General features: G+C 40.1%; 1 protein-coding gene across 4 annotated transcripts in view; it reads left to right on the top strand.

Moving 5' to 3' along the window:
• The first annotated feature begins 12,594 nt into the window (after positions 1–12,594).
• garnl3 (GTPase activating Rap/RanGAP domain like 3) overlaps positions 12,595–22,965 on the top strand; it is a 99,865-nt gene continuing 89,494 nt past the window's right edge. For 2 of the 4 annotated variants that reach the window (XM_017698823.2, XM_037533486.1), the window contains exon 1: positions 12,596–13,417. In XM_017698823.2, the coding sequence (XP_017554312.1) occupies positions 13,317–13,417 (101 nt within the window). In that variant the 5' untranslated portion in view covers positions 12,596–13,316. Of the gene's footprint in view, positions 13,418–22,965 lie in introns of all 4 variants that reach the window. The other 2 variants (XM_037533487.1, XM_017698817.2) reach the window with 2 other exon arrangements.

Genomic DNA, 22,965 nt, shown 5'->3' with positions numbered 1-22,965 from the left:
AACATTCTTTATTGCTTATCATTTTGATCTTTTCTTCAAAATATCAACACAACTAACAGTACAATAAATGAATCTTATCAGGCAATAAATATTTTTTCTGAAATGTTTCTGTGCCACAATTGTTGGCACCTCTTCATTTAATTCTTTGAGCAGCCTCCCTCTGTAAAGATAACAGCTATGAGTCGTCTCCTATAATGCGAGTTTGCTCCCTGATGATGCTACAGTCAATGATGTTGTGTGAGCAGCACAGAGGAAGCCTGGGCTAGTCTTCACCCTCCAAGCACTTGTGGTATCGTGTGATTGGGGGAGTATTAACTAGTGGGTGGGAATTGGATCTGACAAAATTGGGAAGAAAATTTAGGGGGGGAAGCTGGAGATGACACTGGAGAACAGATGGCAATAGATCTGAGACCATTCCTCTATACAGAACCTCTCCAGATCCTTCAGACTGTATGGCCCATGCCTGTGGACCATCCTTTTCATGTCATCCCACAAGTTTTCTAAGGATTTTAGGTGAGGGGACTGGGGTGGCTGTCAGTGAGACACTATTATGTTGATTTTGAAATGTGCTTTGGATTACTGCTGGAAGATCCAAGCTATGGCCCAGTGTGAGCTCCCTGGCTGAGGTACTATGGTTGTGAATTTATTTTCACTGGTACTTCATGAAGTCTGTGAAGATTGTTTTTTCTTTCAATCACTGTCCTTGAAATATAACATTTTTTATTGATGTTTTATATGAAATATCAAGAGGAAAAGCATCAAAGAATGTTTGTACAGCCTGTTTAGTTCATGTTTCTGGCACTATACATCTACCTGTGTCAAATATAAGGACATATATGATCATTTGTTAGATATGTATATCTGACAGGCTTGGTGTGATGGTACCTGTGTATTAGAATTCTGTATATTGATTTTGTCAGCCAATTCTAAAGCATCCTAGGGTGTGAAGAAATGTGCTCTTCTTATTATCTTCATCTTCTACGGAATATCAGAGAAATGAGGTAAGTGAGGGTGTAATTTAGAGTGGAATATAGAAAAGGAAAAGAAGGGAAGATGAGGGGAATGAGGATTCCCCTCCTCCATCTCTGTTTTCTGCTCTCCCTGCTGTCACAGTACTCCACATGCTGTTACTCTGCCAAATCTCTCACATCGCTCCCTCTCTCTCTCTCTCTCTCTCTCTCTCACTCTTACACACACACACACACACACACATACATGTAGTGACTGCAATATACACTAAATTACCATCTGGCCAGTGGAGTGCAGAGGTGACCTTAGAAGGCAATAGGGGAGGTCACTACCTGTCTATTTGTCTCTCTCATGTTTGTCTCTCTCCCATGTAATCACAGTCACATCATTATATTTTTATACACCATATAAAAAAGCCAGCTGGCCTTTATGTTGTGTGAATAGTTAATGATGATGAATGAACCAATATAAATTGTCCAAAATTCCATATAGCAGAATGTCATTATATTAACGTACGGTAACATTATGTTAATATAATGAACGTGAACGCGCTTCCTTCTCCTGTAACCATCATGATACAAGGTTCTCATAATCATAATGGTTATCATATGGTTATATTCTCCGTAGCTGTGTGGTTGAGCTATTAGACTCTCTGCTGGAGAGTCTGTGCCCTTTTAAAAATATTTCAATCAAATATGGGTCTGCCAAGCTCACTACAAAGCACTGAAATCCCTGCTTCATCTGTAATATGCAGATTTCACCAGCATGCCACAATCATCAACCAGCCAAAGACACATTTTCATGTTGATTTAAATCTTCCTACATCATATGATTTGTGGGAAATACAGTATATATCTTTTGTGATTATAGACTTTTCATGGGATGGAATTTGAACTAATAAATATCAGGCAATGTAAACTGACCTTTTCATGTGCCGCCAACAGGGGCACTTTTCTTTAGCAACTGCTGGGCAAGTTTTACTTGGAATATATATTTGGAAGCATTCCAGCCTTAAAATAGCCTTTATTACATTATTTGTTATGTTATGTAGTGTTCAGTGCATAATTGTACCCTCAGTCTCATCAGACTGGCAGAACTCATGATTGTATGTCATTGTCATGCATGCCTATTTTTCTTTATGCAAATACTTGCACAACCATTGCAAATCTTTACAGTGCTTAACAGAACCTGACCGTAATTTAAACTCATCTAGAGGTGAACAAATACTCTGTGGTGCTAGTTAGCATTAGCATATATATTAGCATATAGCACCAGAGGGGAACCTTCAGGGCCTTCTAGGCCTTCAGAGTAAGCCTAAGGATTTCTGGGAACCTAAAAAAAAAAAAAAAAAAAAAAAAAAAAACGTCTAATTTTTTTGTTCTTTTTTCTTTTTTACATAGAATCATGCTCATTTTCAAACTCACACATTTCATTGTTATGCTTTGATTAGAAACAAAAGGGATTGAAATTTGAATGGAAAATTGGCCAATCAGGTATTTTTTCCCTGTAACCAGGTATCTAGGGAGATTTAACTAAGTGAGCTCTCCTATTGGTTGCGACTTCAAGAGCTGAGGAGAACTCCTAACATGTTAGATTAACTATCAGCATAATTATGAAGTGACAGAGGGATCATCCAATCACATTATGATTTTAACAAGCAGGACTAATTTGAAAAAATGTGAAAAGGCCAGTGGTGTCCAGCTCTGGACCTGGAGATCTACCTTCTTGCAGAGCCTGATTTCAACCACAGTTTGCCACACCTGCTCCAGCTAATCAACCTCTTCTCAAGTCCCTGATTGGCTGGATAATTAGTGTTAGTGTTAAGTAAGTGGCAGGGCAGCTTAGTGGATACAGGTAGGAAATAACTCTGCCAGCATGTAGCGCTCCAGGACCAGGGCTGACAACCACTGCTCTAGGCCTTTTGCAAGCCCTAGATATGTCACTGACTGTGAGTACTAGCGGCAGCCTATTCAGAGACGTTATCAGTCAGAAGCTTCAAGTAAAGCATGGAACTGCCAGGACTGGCGACCTGTCCAGGGTGTATCCTGCCTTCCACCCGAAGACTGCTGGGATAGGCTCCAGCACCCCCCCCGCGACCCTGATGGAGAAGCGGCTTAGAAAATGGATGGATAGATGGATAAAACTACCAGAATCCCATAAGGATGCTAGCAATCAGCAATGTCATAGAGGTGGGCTTTTTCCTCATGTTTTGGTATTTATGGTTCAAAGGCCTAGCTCTAAAAACTGACAGTTTGCCACTGTACAGATATATTCTAATTATAATGAATTATAACAATAACAATAGTATTCAATAAACAAACAAACAAACAAATAAAATAATTCAAACAACCCAAATCAAGTGTCCACCACAATGCAGTTGTCTTTCAAAATTTGCTTCCACTTTCAAGATTCATAATCAGAAGTCTTCCTAGACTTTATCTCACTATAAAGATACTGCAGCACTGCTGTTAGAGACAAGTAGCCATGTTTATAACAGATGTAGCGGCAGCTGCACTTTCCTGTTCCTAACCCTAACCCAAAAAACACTATATGGGCTCTGCGGCCTTTCACAATCACATTAAATAAATAAATAAATATTAACAATGTCGAGTTTGCATGTTCTCCCCGTGTCTGCGTGGGTTTCCTCCGGGTTCTCTGGTTTCCTCCCACAGTCCAAAGACATGCAGTCAGGCCGATTGGACATGCTACATTGCCCCTGGGTGTGAGTGTGTGAGTGACTGTCTGTGTCTGTCTGCCCTGCGATGGACTGGCGACCTGTCCAGGGTGTATCCTGCCTTCCGCCCAATGACCGCTGGGGTAGGCACCCCCCTGCGACCCTGAGGGAGAAGCGGCTTAGAAAATGGATGGATGGATGGATGGATGGATATTAACAATGTAAATAATGTAAATGAAATATCACTTGAAATTAGTAACACTCTTAATATATGTCCTTTTACTAAATTGTTCTGTGTTATAACGTCTCATTACTTTTTTTTTTAACCAACATTCTCTAAACATTCTCTTACATCTTCTACATGTTCAACCTCGTAATCTGTGAAAATGCGTAAAATTGGCCATTAGAATGCTGAAGAGTTTAATGTTTAAAGACAATTTACTTACGCAAATGAAGCTATGCAGATTTTTGTCCTCACTTCCACTGGTTTCCATTCATTGATACCATATCATTTTGGGTGTTTTATTATTACCATGGGTGCCCTATTATTCCATTCTGACTATTCCTTTAATACAACTTCTCATAAATATTCACACTGCCCACGGTGTCTCGGCTCCTTTGCATGTTTTAAAGTGATTATTTTAAGGCACAACTCTCTTCGCTGTATTTAAATGCTGACAATGTTGACCTTCTGCTTAAACCCAGACACAGCTTGAAACAATTTACAAAAATAGGGGTCAGTTTACCACACTATCAGCAGTAAGCAACACAATTACTTTCACCAAAATGCAGATTTTACTTGCAAGTTTTCTTGAAATGAAAACTTTCTTTGCATGTAAGCAACCACCATTTATTTTGAAAAAGTTTTGAAAAACGACCATTTTGAGCAAACATGAACACTTCATCCTTCACTTTTATTGTTACTTTGATATAAGTCAATAGTAACTGTTCCCATAGCAATGTGAATTGCATTCTGAATGTGTGTTTGCTTAGAAAGGCAGCATGGAGCTTCTTTTATATATGGATGGAAGGCATGCCATATGGACCTATTCAAAAGGACACCCAACAACATCTCCACTACAGGTTTGATAGCACTTTAACACACAATTTCTACCTTGATATACAGAATATAGAATATAAAAAGCAGAAAGGTCCCTGCTAGCTAACGTAACACAGTATTTCAATGACAGAAAAATTGACAACCATAGTGCACAGCTAAAGTATAATATAAAAATATTGTCGGTCTAAACTGTGGCCTACATACTGTAGTAATTTTAGGTTTCTGATTTCTGCTTTCGGGCAAGGATTTTCTTTTACTGAATTTCATGATGGTTAACATACACATTCATGCATCGTAACCACTCTGGGGGAGATTAAACTGATTTAAAGAGGACACAGTCTCTGAATAACGGTACGTTCAATAAAGCCATCAGAACAAACCACACACTTCCAAAATACAAGCGAAACCCGTCGTTTAACAGTGCAGCAGAAAAACGTTTGCCATTGAGACATCATAAGAGTGCTGCTAATACTTCATGCAGCAATGTGTTTCACCAGCTCCCTGCAGATATAGGCTCAAGTGCATTTAGAGCACTTAGTCTGCTGCACACATGGAAAATCTCATCTGTCCCCACTGGATGGAGAAATTAGCAACAGTGTTTTAGTTGTGGAGACACGTACACATGGAGGTGACTGAAGATGGCAATACCTAATATATAACAGGCATCTGACTTGCATTTTATTAAAGGCTAAGGCTAAGCATAATATTTATGTTGGAACAAAACCTTAGATCTCCAACATGGTAACTCTTCAGGAGAAGGGAAAACAACCTCAACATATGATGGACGTTAATGTAAAAAGCTAGTTTTCCATAGCCCTGTTTCTGTATGCCCATTCACTGTGAAATTGTGTAGTCAGTGTTACTGGTCCAGAATTTTTTATGCTAAATGCCAAAGCCAATGCTGGAGTGGACCAGTTTGCTGATTGTAACTTTATCTCATACAGTGGATAGAGATTAGAGGAAGATGAAGGTAGCTCATTCTAATTCTAGTTTCCCATTCCACATTATATGATGTAGCAGTTACATTCAGATGCCTATATAGGTATTCAAATAAAAACCTAACAACAGCCTTGACACATTAGCATATCAAATTTAGTAACAGAGTAAATCTGGTGTTGACCAACACAACAGACACAGCGTTATTTTTAATTGCTGATGTAGCAACTTTCACATGTGAATTCTGACGATGGACAGCAGAGGCAAGATCTGCATGATAAAAAAAGGTGGCACCAAGAAGAATGAATGAAAAAGCTTCTTAAGAAGGATGAGGACATATCCGAGCAGGTCAGTGTTATCTCAGTGTAGCATATAAATACTAAATGTTTTTTTTGAAAACGTTATTTTGCATTTAACAAATTTAAGTCATTTAACATTATTTAAGTCAATGCTCTATGTGTGTGTGTGTGTGTGTGTGTGTGTGGTTTCTTTTGGAACTTAAAGCATGGCGCCTGATAGAACCCAGGGAGCTAGTTAGATGTACCTGCAAGAATTTTTAGACTATCAAAGATTACTCTAGTACATTTTTCTGTGGCATCTAAAATGTATTTTTTCAGTTTGAGTAGCGTATTGGATTTTAAGGGCACCTTCCGTTAACCGAGCAGTAATTTGTGGCCTTTAGATGTATTACAGCTATATATTACATACAAAGCATTTAGTGTTTCCTAAAGGAACTGTTTGGTGAAAAATTCAGACTTATGTGAATTTCCACTTGCCCCAGTTGTAGCCCATCAGGCATGACATATTTGGTCAAATTTTGCTTCTTTGTTTTTGTGCTGAAGCTATGTGGCAAATGCTGCAAACATACACTAAAATATATATCAACATATGGTGGATGTTAATGTAAAAAAGCTATTTTCCATAACTCTATTTCTATATGCCTATTCACTGTGAAATTGTAAAGAGCAGTCAGTGTTACTGGTCCAGAGTTTTTTTATGCCAAAGCCAATGCTGGAGTGGACCAGTTTGGTGATTGTAACTTTATCTCATACAGTGGATAGGAAATGCCCCATGAAATATCTCATAACCCTTTAATGACCAGGCCCAAAATTTTATTACACACTTCAAGAACCTAAGAATAGCTCAGCCAGTTTGCATTGACATTCCTGTAGTTATTCAGTAATACGCCTTAGTATGTAATAAGACTGGGATTTTTAGGGGTTTCTGTTGCTGATAGGAATATTACTTCTTTGCTGTTTTATAATCCAGTGTGTATCTGCATATCTTCAGTAATGTTGCTATTGTTCAATTCTCTACCCTAACAGATACAGTTAAATATATTTTACCCAATTATTGTTTCCAAAAAAGATGTGCCATCTACTATTACTTCAAAACTTTAAAAAATCAGATTTTGTTCTTCATGAATAAGCTCCAAAACTTTGCAACATAACGCTGGCCTAAAGGTACGCTCAGACTGTAAGCAGATCACTTGTCAGTAGAACATGCGTTCAAGAGGCTGGTCGACATCTGGATTTCTGTAACTTTCTGGAATCTGCTGTGGATCATAATCTATAAGATCTGACATAACCACTCAAGTCTTACTGTGACATTCCATGCAGAGGGAAGTTTTCGCTCCTATTATCTGGCTGTTTTTATCCTCTCTGCCTGCACTTTTACCTGCCATCTGTTGAGAGAAGAGAAGGGAAGTCATTAAATGTTCTTCAGAGTTTATTCTTGCATGTTTCACTTGTATATATACTCTCGCTTTGGATCCTACAGGTTACTTTGTTCCCTTTCAATTATTCATTAGTCTATGTACATGAAACACTACAATTCGTTATGTTATAAAGCAAACAGATTTGAGTAAAGTAAACATAAAATCAGCTGCAGGGTGATGAATGGCTCCTATAACCATTTGAATGAAGCTATAAACTGCTTAAGAAGCAGTGCAATTTCTGCTCCGTTTGATTATCCTGAGCACAGACCTAATAAATCCCTTGCTTAGCCATGCATTGGGAACAGAGATTTAAGCCTAAATTATGCAATGTGGCACCCATGGGATCATCAGAAGGTGGATAACTGTGTAGTTAGAGGGAAGTACAGCAGACTATTTTCCTCCTTTGCCACCAGTCTACATTATTACCCCCTTTTCACAGCAGCCATAAATGCACTTTTTGTCTGCATAATTTTATCATAATCTTCCCAGTTCGAGGCTTCATATGCCCGAATCTTGGCCCTCCCACAGAGTCCTTGCACACTGGAAATTGAGAATTGGATAAAAAAAATGACCAAAAATCAACATATATACTAAAATAAACTTCAAGTAGCATGAACACTGATGCTAATTTGTTCTTTTTAGCTGACAAGTCTGAAGTGTGTAGTCAGAATCTCTCAGCCTCATATCTACATAATGTAAATGCACTTAAGTCGAGAGTGAGCTGCATTCAAACAAGCCTTCATTTCTAAGTGATTGTGCCAATTGGATCCAAAGCATAATTGAAGTGCTGAAGTCCTCTCTTTTTGTCTGTTTTGCATGTCCCCTCCACCACTGAGTCAGAATATTATGTCTACTCATAGATGAAGCAAATAATATTGTTACTCTTCCAACAGCAGCAAATGAAAAGGTCTAGGATATGTGAGACAGTAATAGTTCTCATATCTGCTTACCTAGTCTGCCTACTGTCTCTCATGGACTTTGAGGATGACTGTTTTGAGGTTGTGCTGTGATCCCTATCAGCAGTGTTGAGTACCAACTGACAGTGGTCCAAGAAAGGACACATCACCAACTGGCAACAGGGTGTAGGGTGGCCATGGCTCATTAATGTGCAAGGACAACAAAGACACTTTGTCTGGTCTGACCTGACAGAAAGACTAGAGTGGACACTTTGGAGTGACAGATAAAGGACATTGGAGCAACAGAAGGAGTCCGTTTTCTTTTGCATCTATGTGTGTGGCATTTACCTGGGGATGTGATGGCACCAGGATGGGAAGAAGATAAGTCAGTAGGGGAGTGTGATGCAATGCTGGGCAATATTCTGGGTCCAGACAACTATGTGGATATTTTGGACATGTGCCACCCGACCAAAAATCATTGTGAGGCAGGTACACCCCTTTAGGACAATGGCGTTCCCTGACGGCAATGGCCTCTTACAGCAGGGTAATGCACTCTGCCACACATTGTTCAGGATTGATTTGAGGAAAATGGTGAAGAGTTCAAGGTGTTGCCACGGTCTTTAAATTCCCCAGATCTCAATCCAGTCAAGTTACCCTTGCTGTAAAGGATCTGCTGCTAATGTCTTGGTGCCAAATACATCAGTGTATATTCAAAGGTCTTGTAAAGTCCATACCTCAGAAGGTTGGACCCGTTTGGGTGGCACATGGATGACCAACAGTTAGGCATGTGGTCATGTTTTGGCTAATCGGTGTATACTTTGAGTGAAATACATGTGATATACAAAAAAAATGAAAGCGAACTGGATTTTCATTTTGGCAGGTGAGCAAGCAAATCAATATTTAGAGGTGTTTTAATTTTGTTTAAATGCTATTTTATTGTGGCAGTTGTGCACATTTTTTTACATTAAGATAGATGTAGTTCTACTGACCATTTCTTTCGGCAGCTGTCTTTGTGGCTGTCTACTTCCAGCCCACACTTGCTTGCTAGCAGCTCAACAGAGTCCCAACAGAGTCCCAGTCAATCTGATAACAGAGTTACAGGGAAATGTATTTTTATTCATTATATCGGAGTCCATTTCCATTTCACTGGCAGAATGGCCATTATGGGGCTTGAAGAAAGAGACTACACATGCATGTTGCTCTGCTTGAAACATATTGAGCTAACCTGTAATAACAATCTGCCTTGAAAAAACATGGTCGCAGACTTTCACCATGGCCTCCATTCATATGAAACACAATTTAATCACTCTCAGTCACTGAAATGCCTACAAATATGAATAGCTACACATTGTACAGGACTGTATGGCATAAGCTACTTTACCTTTCAAGAGCTAGGCTGCCTTTAAAGAAAGCACAATAAAATTCATAATCTTCCAAGTTCGAGGCTTCATATGCCCGAACCTTGGCCCTCCCACAGAGTCCTTGCACACCGGAAATTGAGAATTGGATAAAAGAAATGACCAAAAATCAACATATATACTAAAATAAACTTCAAGTAGCATGAACACTGATGCTAATTTGTTCTTTTTGGCTGACAAGTCTGAAGTGTGTAGTCAGAATCTCTCAGCCTCATATCTACATAATGTAAATGCACTTAAGTCGAGAGTGAGCTGCATTCAAACAAGCCTTCATTTCTAAGTGATTGCGCCAATTGGATCCAAAGCATAATTGAAGTGCTGAAGTCCTCTCTTTTGTAGAGGAGAGAGGACTTTTTAAATATATGTCTGGCATTTCATTTGGGTGAATCACAGCTGCATGAGTGTGAAACAAAATTTGGCAGACAGACACTACAGCACAAGGCCTAGCTAAGCGGTGTGACTTAACACGCTCTTTGTATCTGATTGTTTCCATATCAAGAAATGTGAAGCAGAAGATCAGATTTCCCTCAGCTGGGTTTGCTTCATTTCCAGTTATTGTTATGAACTCTATGACAGTTACAGTCCAAATCTAACCAAGAAATGCAATTTATTGCAGTCTATGGGGAGCAAATTCACAGAAATTCTGTGCAGTTTATCTGGAAAAATGTAACTGGGTAGGTAGTGCATGGTTCTCATTTGCCAACTAGCATACTTCTATTTTTGAAGCAAGGATAATAGTTCCCCTAATTATGTGTTAATGAGGCATACGCTGAAATGTAATACACTTGCTGATGAGTTAAATAGAGTCCTAGAGAAACACACACATACAAACACACTTTACATGTCTGCAGGCCTTTAGAATGACTCAAAATAACCTCAGGTCAGAGTCTTTTAGACACTGTGCTCATGAATCATGCTCTGACTATTATTTGAGTAACACATTGCAAGAATAATGGTAAAAACACAAGTTTACACAGATGAGTATAACATGCTTTTGGCCAAGTTCTTTCCAGCGCTTGAAGAGAACCTTGTTAAGTTCTTAAATGTTGTAAGTCTGAATGTGGGCCCACACATCGTTTCCTCACATACTGTACATCTAACTTAGCTTCATGGTAGCTACTGAATATTTTAAGGAGGTACTGAGTAAGAAAGGTCTTGAAAAATATAATATAATATAATATCCATTTTATCAGCTCCACTTACCATACACACTCACCAGCCACTTTATGAGGTACACCTTGCTAGTAAAAGGTTGGACCCCCTTTTGCCTTCAGAACTGCCTTAATTCTTCATGGCATACTTTCAACAAGGTGTTAGAAACGTTCCTCAGAGTGATTTTGGTTGGTTATTTGAGTTACTGTTCCCTTTCTATCATCCTGAACCAGTCTGCCCATTCTCCTCTGACCTCTCACACCAACAATGTATTTTCGTCCACACAACTGCTGCTCACTGGATATTTTCTCTTTTTTGGACCATTCTCTGTAAACCCTAGAGAAAATCCCAGTAGATCAGCAGTTTCTGAAATACTCAGACCAGCCCATCTGGCACCAACAAGCATGCCACGTTCAAAGTCACTTAAATCACCTTTCTTCTCCATTCTGATGCTCGGTCTGCACTTCAGCAAGTTGTCTTGACCACCTCTACATGCCTAAATGCATTGAGTTGCGGCCATGAGATTGGCTGATGAGCTATATGTCTTAACAAGCAATTAAACAGGTGTACCTAATAAAGTGGCCGGTGAGTGTAGGTGCACTTTGTAGTTCTACAGTTACAGACTGTAGTCCATCTGTCATTTGGACCCCCGGAGGACCACCACAGAGCAGGTATTACTTGGGTGGGGGATCATTCTCAGCACAGTGATACAGTGATACTGACGTAGTGGTGATGTCTTAGTGTGTGTTGCGCTGGTCTGAGTGGATCAGACACAGTGCTGCTGGAGTTTTTAAACACCTCAGCGTCATTGCTGGACTGAGAATAGTCCTCCAGCCAGCAGTGTCCTGTGGGCAGCGTCCTGTGACCACTGAAGGACCAACAGGGTAGGTGTGCCTAATAGAGTGGACATTAAGTGGAAACAGTGTTTAAAATCAAGAGCAGCACTGCTGTGTCTGATCCACTCGTACCAGCGCAACACACACTAACAAATCACCACTACGTCAGTGTCACTGTGTCAGAAACAGATGGACAACAGTCTGTAATTATAGAACTACGAAGTGCACCTAATATAGTAAGTGGAGCTGATATAGCGGACAATGAGTGTAGAAAGGAGGTAGCTTTAAAATTGAGGCTGATTGGTGTACATTACATTATATCACGTTATAGGCTGCAAAGAAGCTGCCATATTCAGGTGACGTGAATTCTATGTCAGTCATACTTCTCACATTTCTCTGCAACTAAGAAGAAGGAACCTTACTCAGGAGATTTCTTGCACTCTCCGCTCGCTGAGAGGGGAGCCTAAAGTTTATAACACCAATAATGACTGTTAGCTGCCTTGTTATGGACAGCTATGCATGAAATGGTATTTCAGGATGGCACAGCTGACATTTTCAGGGCTGGCTGTGATTGACAACAAGCCCTCTTAGTTCCAGGAATATTTAACTAAGAGTGTGTATACATGCAGCCATGTATTGAGCTCATTCCAGGGACCTAATGTGCTCAAGGTGGTGAAAAACATGAAAGGTTCTATGGTGCAAGAACGTTTGACTGGTTTGGCAGCCAAACCAGAGGATTTCTTTTGGTTCCTGAGGTCACCGTCAGAGTTGGTTTAAATGTGGAGCAGGTAGCGCTTAGCTACAGTAACACAAGTCAATCTGATTCCCACAAAGATAGCAATACATGTGTCTGTGGAGAGCGAGAGAGAGAGAGAGAGAGAGAGAGAGAGATCTCGTGGCGCCTTATTCGGAGGTAGCTTAGCTCTAGAAAACGGTCTGAAAAGATAACCCCTGTGAGACTCCACTTTTCAGTCTCTCACGGGTTAAACATGTAGCTCTTTGTATTTAAACACTGAACGTTAAAGCCTCCACTCGACTCCTACTTCATAATCCCTCACCTACAGTTTGATAACTACGCAGTCTTGGGCAGGAAAGACGAGGGAAAGCCGGTCTTTCCATGTTTGGCTAGTTGTGAGGAGAAGCCTATAGGAGGGAGCCGCTGCGCTGCTCGTATAGCCTTTAGGACCGCGCAGACTCGGCGGTTGGTCGGGGCAGAGCTCGTGCAGCTAACCGCTCTTGAGGAGAGAGTCCGTTACAGTCATCGGCTGGAGAGAAGAGAGAAGACAGAAGGAGGAGACGGCGGACGAAACGTCTTAAACTCGGGCTTTAATAAGTTTTTTTTTTTTTTATATCTCTGCTCTGACAAGTTTTCGCCCACTTCCGAGAAGAGCTGGGTCTGTTTTCGCACACCACAGCCCCGAGTCTGGATGGAGTTTGTGAGGTGTTTCCCCAACACCGTCCAAGCGTAGCCGAGAGCGGAGTGCTGCTTCTTCCTTCCCTCTTTTTTCTCCCTCTGAGGCAAAAAAACAGCCTTTCCTTCTTCAGTCTCGCAGTCTTTGTTCTCGCCACACACGGTAAGGCTGTGACTCGGACCGGCAGCCTGTTTTCCGCTCCTCCGCTGTGGCTCCGCGGGTTTCAGTGAAAGTGTCCTGTCCACGATGAGCTCGGACATTAACATGTACCTGGGCCGGGAGAAGGCGGGCATCATGCGGAAGAGAGCCCATCTGCTGAGGAAAGGCTGCAGCTTCGAAATAACGAGGTGAGTTATTTGGGGAGGAGAGGGATGGAGGGATGAAGGGGTTCGCATTGGGGTTGTGGTGGGCACCGGTGAGATAACAGCATCGACCCCATCAGTGGACGGCACCTCCAGCTTGTGGCCGCATTAGTGAAGCGCAGCTATAGACGACCATAGAGACGAACACAGTGTAGCCCCCAGAACCCAATTAGGGGACCTCTCGGCTCGTTTGGCTCGAGATGGACTTGACAGAGCGCTATGGGCGGATGGTGGAGGTGGAGATTCGACACTGTCTGTTTAAAAGTAACATTTAATTCAACATTTTTCTGCAGTAAAAGACTTTATATGAGAAAAAAGCCTTTTCCCTCCCGGCTTGTTAGACGAAGCTGAAGTTCATATTCGCCAGCTTCTTGTTGGAATTTTCCCGTTCCACCTTAAATGGTGCAGGCGCCAGACTGGAACCGCTTAGCCAGTTAAGGTGGAACGTGAAAATTCACACCACAATATTCGTGGTTGTTGGGCGCTTCTCATTAAAGTTGCCGCTCTGCCTTAAATTAGTGCAGCAGTCGGCGTCAGAAAGTAACGACCGCACCATTTAAGGTGGAACGGACAGTGCGAATGGGAAGCCAACTTCAACACACAAGCTTTGAGGGTCTAGGAGGGTTCCCCTCCAGCCGAAAGAGGGAGCTCGAAGCCCAGGGGGGGGCGCCGCAGCCCGCAGTGTCCCCAGCATTTTTACAGAAAAGTGGCCGAAGATGCTGCCAACCGGATAGTCGATGCTCGCAGTTTATGCGGTGGGGATTTTAGTGCGCAGAAATATGGCGCATTTCTGTCAATAGTTTCGGTTTATGGATTAGAAAGGTCATCTCATTAACTTATCCAGACACATCACAGCAACAACAGCGTGCGGGGTGTCGCAGTACGGTGTGTGTGAGTGAGTGTGTGTGTGAGAGAGGGAGAGAGCTAGGCTCTGTGTGAGTGTGTCTCTCTCCAAGGCTGTGTGTGTGTGTGTGTGTGTGTGTGTGTGTAACGTGTGGCTGCATCAGTGGTGTTCTTGCTTGGCTACAGTGTTGCTTGTTCATATGTGTGTGATTGTATGTGCCAGTATCAGTGATGAATATGTGTGATTGTGTGTGTGAGTGTGTGCTTTTGAAGCAGTGTCTGTGGTTGCGTCAGTGGTGTGTGTGTGTGTGTCTGTGTGATTGAGTGTTTGCTCTGGATCAATAGGGCTCTCCCGTGGAGCTGCACCGCTCCCACCCGCAGCGAATCTATCTGGCCCTGTACCAGCCATGGAGAGACTTCCAGATGCAACTGATGTCTCACACTGTGGCTGCGAGCAATCACAGACGTCTCGGCCCATCCTCCACTTCTCTCAGCAGCAAACTTCACCTTTATTCACAATAAGTGTGGATATAAACAGTAAATGCAGTGAGACTCTCACTGGGCAGAAACAGCTTTTATAAACTGGTTTTGAAGTAAAGCTGCATTACAAATCGTATTTGTATAGTTATTGTGATCTCAGTTTCAGAAATAAAGAGATTGTTAAAGGTGCGATGATACCATGGATTAAATGGACCCTTTCCACATCTGCATATTTGATGCAGCAGAACTTGTTAATACTACAGTAGAGGCCATGTTGACGAATGGGAATGTAGAGGACTCTCACTTTTTTACATCCTCGTTAAGGTATTTAGTGATTTTTATCCACAATAGATTGTTTAGTGAAGAAGTTTGCATTTTTAGAGAGAAGCAAGCTTGACAAGCTTTACGCTTCTTGCCTTGGCACTTGGTGGGTGTGCAGTAAGGATTTAAAGTAGGTAAAAATCGGTTTTGAACAGACAAAAGAATGTAATGATGTCTATAAATAAAACTAATAAAAAAAAACTGGTGGAATCAACTTGGTCAGCTAATGTTAGGTAGATGATTGTGTTGATTGGTCTCTTTTGAGTAAATGTTAGCACTGGTGATATTACTGCTCAAACACTGAATTAAATTAAACAATGTTGGTTAGTTTACATAAGAACACTGACCTGAACAAACACTGGACAGTTGGACAGACATTACAACGTTGGATAGTGTACGACAAAGCATTAACAATAGACAGGAAAATGTAAAAGTGTAAAAAGGTAAAAATATAAGTCACATAATACAACCAAAAGCCAGGAAGGTAAAATAGACTACTTTAACTTAACTCTTAAAATGTTGACTATATTCTAGTAAACATTAGACAGGTAAACTTATCTAACCTGAAAAGGGTCTGTTACCGCGCACATCACCAGAGAAACGTATTTAGGAACCCTGGCAGGCACCACGATCTGTTACAAAACACATGTGCACATCTCAAAAACTCCTGAACTACTAGCCTTTAAAAATACTTTTCTCAGTGTGTTGTGTGTCACAACAAACTTGCATCACCATAAGGAGCATTTAATGAAGTATGTATTTTTGTGTTTTGTAGGCCAATACACAATATAAAAAAAACAGATATTTGTTTTAATAGCTTTTACAGAAAAAGCTCTTCATGGGATGTCGATGCTTTTTAGCCTTATAGTGCACCAAAGAGAAGAGTCCACTTGTGGCACATCCAGTCGGAGGCGCACTATTTTAAGCATATATTTTGCTTTTCATATTATCATGATGTGCCACAGCTTTACTGAGCATCTCATTTTATGCCCACATATTGCAGCCCTACTTTGAACTTATCTGTTATGTTTTAATAGTTTCAGTTTAAAAGTTATTCTAAATTAAAGAGGAATTTTCAAAAATCTCAAAATGTCTGCATTATTCAGTTGATAAGATGTAAACAAAGTCGTCTTTTCATAGGAATTGGTACAGACAGAAAATTGCCGACCCTGATTTCTTTACAGATTGGAGATGGCAGTTTTTCGCTCTACACATGCAAATGGCAACTGTTTGATTTATTTTTCTTTTTGTTGAATTGACATAAATAACACGAGTCAGCTATGTGAACTGACATTGTATTTGACCGCCACTGCTGCTGGGCCTGTACCAAATTATCATAGCAAAATTGTGCATGACTTTCAGGAAAGTCACGTCTTACTTTCAATGTAGTACTTTCAATGTTTGATTCATGTTGTATAAATAGGCAACTTTAAATTTAAGGAGAAAAATAGTTTTATGGTTAATTTAGCCTGTTAAATAAGAAGTTACTTATATACAACTTATTTTATGTGTTCATTTAGCCCATTAAGTGCGAGCTGAGCTTTAGAAAAAGAATGCCATTGCATGGTTGGGATAGTGTAGTGGTTAACACCTCTGCCTTCTACACTGTAGACTGGGGTTCAATCCCCACCTGGGCAAAACACCCAACACTATACCAATAAGAGTCCTTGGGCAAGACTCCTAACACCGCCTTGGCCTCCCTGTGTAAAATGATCAAATTGTAAGTCGCTCTGGATAAGAGCGTCGGCCAAATGCCGTAAATGTAAATGACTAATCAATAATGGTAAGACAATGGCAAAAAAAAAAAAAAAAAATCAGGGTATAACTTTACAATGACCTGCCTTTTCCAATAATGAATGCAAAGGCAACCTTATACGTTATTGTAAAATTAACAGAAATTCAATTTCTAGAAAGCAAATTTACTGTTTGTGTTTTAAAACTGAAAATGAAGTGTTGTGATACCGACAGTAACACAGTGATGTGTTGCACATCGCACAGTGTACCTGAAAGTTCAAAACAATGTGGTAAACAAATAGAATGTTTTTTCATGGTATGGATGGTGTGCTAGTTAGCAAGAAGGTGTAAAGGGTTCACTCCACAGAGAGCAGAAGAGGGAATCCAAAAATGAATGAAATGCAATAAAAAAAACAACATTTTTAAGAAGGTCATCATTATAACTCTACTTATGTATACTCAGTATTTGTGTACTCTATGTACCTTCTTGTGTTGGGGATTCAGTTCCAGAACTGTCCTTAAACTGCCAAGTTAGACCACATTAAAACAAATGTAAAACAAAAAGCCGTTAGATAGACTTAAACTATGATTGAAAGCAGGGTGGTTCATAGGAAGGTTGCTTGTCAGGGTCAGTAAAAGCTTCCCTTCTTAGCTATGCAGACCTCCAAAAGAAGTGGCTTTGATTCATTTTTATTTTCTGCCTGAATTTAGCAGGTTGTTCTGCACACTGATTGCACACTGTTTTTTGAATGAAGCACAATACAGAGCAGGCAAGCACAGCAGAGGTCATTTACATATGTCAGTCTTACAAGTACAACCTGTTTAAGTCTAAAGGATTAATAGAGGTTGGAAATTAGTCAAGGCATAAAGGTTTAAGACTGGTTTTATTATGTAAAACCACACAAACATTATAAGCCGACTTTAGGGAAAAAAGGTACAAGAACATGAGATGCTTAAGAGTAATTAATGTACTGCTAAGAATAGGAACAAAACAAGTCCCTAAGTTGTTTAAAGCTATTTATTAACCTATGGTACCAATTATGTCATCACCAAGGTTCTTTAATCAAGGTTAAGAGTGTAGGGTAATGTAATAAAGAGTGGAATTTACTAGAATTTTTTTAAAGGATTTCCACAGCTTATACAGGGAACTCCTAGGCAACGGCATATGGCATTCGTCTTATGTTCTAATACCTATGGACTCCCAAAGGATTGCTGTATACTGCCCGGTGAAGTACTGACCTCATAACAGACCTCATTACAGTCTGCCTGTCTAGTTTCAATAGTACGTGGAAAGTATCCATACATTATTCAGATCCTGTGTAAGACTTTACATTTTAAAAGTCTAAATTAGTCCACTTCCCTTTCAGTGTGACGCATGGCTAGAGCCCTTATATAAATAGCTGTCTATTTATTGTTAATGGACATATGAGCAATTACAGTATGCATACTAGTCGACAGGTCTTTTTATAGTCATGTGCTTGTTACAGAACGTTGGGCTAATTGTTTACATGAAGGCGGACTTGGCCTGACTGATTTGTACCAACTTGTAGGTGTTACATTTTCAGTACTTAGACAAGCCAGCATAGCACAGATTTCTTTTTCTAAAAGCCCACTGTACTGCCTCACTATTGTAATCACTTTTTAAATAGTGTTTATGCAAAGTTGCGGACGTCTGACCTGCAAGGATGTCGTGTTTTGAACAGGCAGACAGTCTTAAAGAAAGAGCTACTTGGTGAAAATGAAGCGTAGGCGGGCAGGCCGTGCGCCTGGAGAGCCTTTGAATGTCACACGATGCTGTATTTAATTTGAGCTTCCTTTCTTTCTTTTAGCAGCATACATAGAAAGTGAGATATGCTATATATGTATAGATGTATGTGTATATATATATATATATATATATATATATATATATATATATGTGTGTATAGAGAGAGAGAGAGAGAGAGAGAGAGGAAGAGTAGTACTTTCACTGCCACTTGAAGGTCACACAGCATACTTCTTTTTTTGGGCTGTGAAACGATTAAAAAATTTAATCACGATTAATCGCATTTTTTAAAATTGGTGTAAATGTTACAGAAAATAATGTTACAATTAAAATGGTAACACATTTTATGCTAAATGTACTTTAGAAAACCGTAAGGGAGTTTTATTCACTCACATACTAGGCAGTAATACTGAACCTACAAAACACAAAATTGGATTTGTAATAGATTAGGGAGCTGTAGTCTCAAATATAAGACATGTAGTCACATCCTACGGTGTCTCAGTTCAGATCTGTGTAACAAAAGAAAATAAAAACTAGATAAAACGTCAGTTGTGCTGAAGTTGTTTTCAGTCACAGCCTGTAGGACTTCACAGTCCTGCGCAAACAAAAGTACATTACACAAAGTTGAACTTCATTAAAGACATGTAGTGTCATACCAGTGCTACAGCACTGTAAACAGCATGTAAACGTGGCTACTCACGAGGTGGGCAAACCTCTAAATAGTCCGTTAAATAGAAGAATATTAGCCGTGTAAACGCCTGAATCCGATTACACCCCAGTCGGAAGGTGTAAGACCGTTCTGCGCATGCGCGGCGCGTCATGGCGAAAGGTTTCTACCGTTCAGCACAGAAGAGACGAGGTTTATAATTAAAAGACGGCGGTGGGACGGGCGGCCAGCTTCTGTGTCTCAGAGCACGACGTCCTCCTCTCGCCGTTTCCTTTATAAGTACAGACCAGGGACGTTTTTCTGAGTCTGACATCAGTTTACAGCAGTTAAAAACACAAGCGCGCCGACTGGAAACTCACCTCACTCGGACTGGACATCACGTGATGTTCGCTGTCATGGTAACGTCACGCTCAGCGCTGCTCCACGCATGCGCGTCATTTTGCATCGGATTATTTGTAGCGAGCGTGTAAACGAAGATTTTCATCAGATTGTTGAACAGAGTGAGAATAAACTCCTCAGTCTGAGTCTGTAATCTGACTGTATTCAGTCGGATTGGCAAAAATCTGCATGTAAACACAGAAACTTAGTCCTCTACTCTTAATGAGAGACGCCGCGCACGGTCAAGTCTCTACGTGAACTACGGATGACACGCAGGGCCAAATAGAATTTGCGTTAACGGCACATTTTTAAAAATTGCGTTAAATTGAGATCGCGTCAATGCGTTATTATCGCGTTAAGTTCGACAGCCCTAATATATATATATATCACATAGGGGGCAGCACAGTGGGAAAATTGGTAGGTTTTGCGTCGGCCTCATTAGATGAGCTAATGAGCTAACAGTAGAGCTAACCAGAACAGTGTTGGATGCTGATGAGGAGTTCTACACGATATGTTTTCACCTCAGTGGACGATCGAGGGAAATATACTTTCCCATGTTTCTCAGGCTAGAGTGGTTAGACAAAAAAGAAATAAAATAAAATTGTGCTAGGACTGGCCACAATATCTCTGCATCTCTGCATTCTAAGTAACTTCCTCATCCTTGGCAACGTGCTCATGTTAAGGCACTCGTGTTTTATAGAGAAATGTAATACAGTATATACATACTCACAAATATGAGCAGAACAGTCACGTTTTACTGTCCTGTTTCAACGTAACATAACTGCATTATTAGCCTGCGTATTTTCTCCGTCTTCCCATGATGAAATAAAATATTAATTTCAGTGTTGAATTACTGGCTCCTTGAACAGTTAACAGAGGACTTGAGTACCTGTGCACATCCCGACAGCTGACCTTCAGAATGATAATTCAGAGCAGCACAGAGCAGCTTGTAGTTCTGATATAAGCAGCAATTATTATTTCTTTATTTTTATTTTGCACAATAGTGATCAAATAAATAGCTTCTCATATAGTTATTGTAATGCCAGCTCTGTCGAACATCGCGTTTTATGTCCATATTGTGAAGCTCTAGTACAAACTTGTAATTTATTTTAGATGTAAAACATCTCAGTCATGACTTGTACCAGGGCCATGTTCAGAATATTGATATGGCAATATATCATGGATAAGGGTGATACACTTCAATATAGGTTATGCCTGTATTGACATTAAATATACTTCTAGATGGTGTGTTAACGCATGACTGCATTCAAGTCAGTTTACAGCATTTAACATGTGGTAGACTTGTTCTAATAGTTAGGTTTGTGTTGTTGGAATGAAAAGCTGATCCAGTTTTACTCTTATGCATGTGAGGTGTTCAGGAGAATCAGTACAGAATAAAGTTCATTCATTAGTTAATCTTCTTCTATTGTGTGCATGAATGAAATAAATATTTTGAACTAGCTGTTGTTAAGGCCTGTATGATTGTTGTTAGTTGTGTACCACTTTCACTTTTACAGACCTTGTGGTTTGAGTTATTGGTTTGTAAGTGCTGTGGTTAATGTTAAGCAGTCAGTGTTTATATTGTGTGTTTGTGCTGTTCCCTGTTGTAACGCTCTTAAAAACTAAACAGATGATATTACGGTACTGTGTGTGTTCTACAGCACAAGTTAGTGAACATTTTGTTGTTGACTGATAATTTTACAGCCACATACCTTCACAAACGTGCCAGAATACTGACTAACATTAATGCCTCCTGGGCTGTTGCTGCCCTTGAGATAAGTACAGAATGTTCAGTCCTTTACCTCTCTGTGCTCTGACCAGCACCTTAGAGTGAATTACACCTACGGTATAGTCCTTAAACACAGTTAAAGTGTTCATAATAGTTGTTGTAAAAATGCCCGTTGCAAGTTTAAATGAATGAGTGACCCTTATTAGTCCCACACCTGGGAAATTTCACCTCTGCATTTAACCCATCTGTGAAGTGAAACACCACGTACACACTAGTGAGCGCACACACACACTAGGGGGCAGTGAACACACTTGGGTGGGCAGCCCTATCCGCAGCGCCCGGGGAGCAGTTGGGGGTTGGGTGCCTTGCTCAAGACACCTCAGTCATGTACCGTCAGCTCTGGGGATTGAACCAGCGACCTTCGGATCACAGGGCAGGTTCCCTAACCTCCAGCCCACATTAATGCGCAAAAGACTTATCTGCTTAAACACATTTTTTAAAACCATTTATTTTGGCAGTAGGTGTGTTTTGTGGTTGAAACACCATATAAACATAAATATAAATATAAATACAGTAAAAAGTAACAAGAAGTAATTTTAGCTCTTGAGCTCGTTTAAAGACCAAAGATCGGTTCCAGATATCTCCTTGATGCCCCCAGCCATCACATGGATTTGTTAAATTGTAGCATTACACTGATACTGATACCTTGTCAGTGTTGGTGCCAATACTCATGGCATAAAATGCTCATGTCAACATCTGTAATGCTGGAATATTGTGGGAAGGCTCTGATATTATGTGATAAACCAGTAAGAATTCTTTTTTAAGTATTAGTTTTATTGGTACCTGATACATAAGCCAGCAAACTACATAGACACAGTGTAAAAGATGCTACCAGCCCTTTACCTGAGTGGCTAAGCCAGATTCTTTCATTATTTCACTCATCTCCCACTATGTAGTCAGTTACAGTCCAAGTTAATGTTAGTTCAGATTGTTACTGAGGGACTGAATGTTTGACACATGCATGAAAGAAACTGTTGATGTCTTTGGGTATTGATAGACTTTTGGCTTGATTTAACCTTTAGCATAGCAGCCCACTGGCTAGGCTCACATTTCCACTATCACCACCTTGGTCAGTCACCTGCATCTCCATGGCTACAGGGTCTCATGACCTGTTACCAACGTGGAAACAATTGCTGAAAACAGCTGGTACTGACAGCGCAAGTGACTGTAATATTTACTAAACTCCAGCAGAGTCTGATGCTCGTAGACATAAGAGTAACATTTATAATAAGTAACATTTACCACCACTTTAGCTGAGCTGGTAAGCTGCTGCTTACATGTGTACAATGCAGTTTTATCTGTATATTGTCCTGTTTTAAACTATTTTACATTATAAATATCATTTACATTTACTTAAATTGTGAAATATTATTCTTATGACTAATTATATAGTATTAAATACTAAACAAAAAAAAATAGTATTTCTTAAGCATAAAAAAATTCATTAAACAGATAAACTGACATACAAAGTTGTTGATGGACCCAGGCCTACTTGTAACTCTCATACTGACACACTTTTAGCACGTAAAAAAGATTTTCCACAAGGCAGAGCTTTT

This window comes from Pygocentrus nattereri, chromosome 23 (assembly GCF_015220715.1).
Source record: "Pygocentrus nattereri isolate fPygNat1 chromosome 23, fPygNat1.pri, whole genome shotgun sequence".
Taxonomy (NCBI): Eukaryota; Metazoa; Chordata; class Actinopteri; order Characiformes; family Serrasalmidae; genus Pygocentrus; species Pygocentrus nattereri.
Note: the sequence above shows the minus strand (reverse complement) of the source record. Positions and strands in the feature narration are given on the sequence as shown.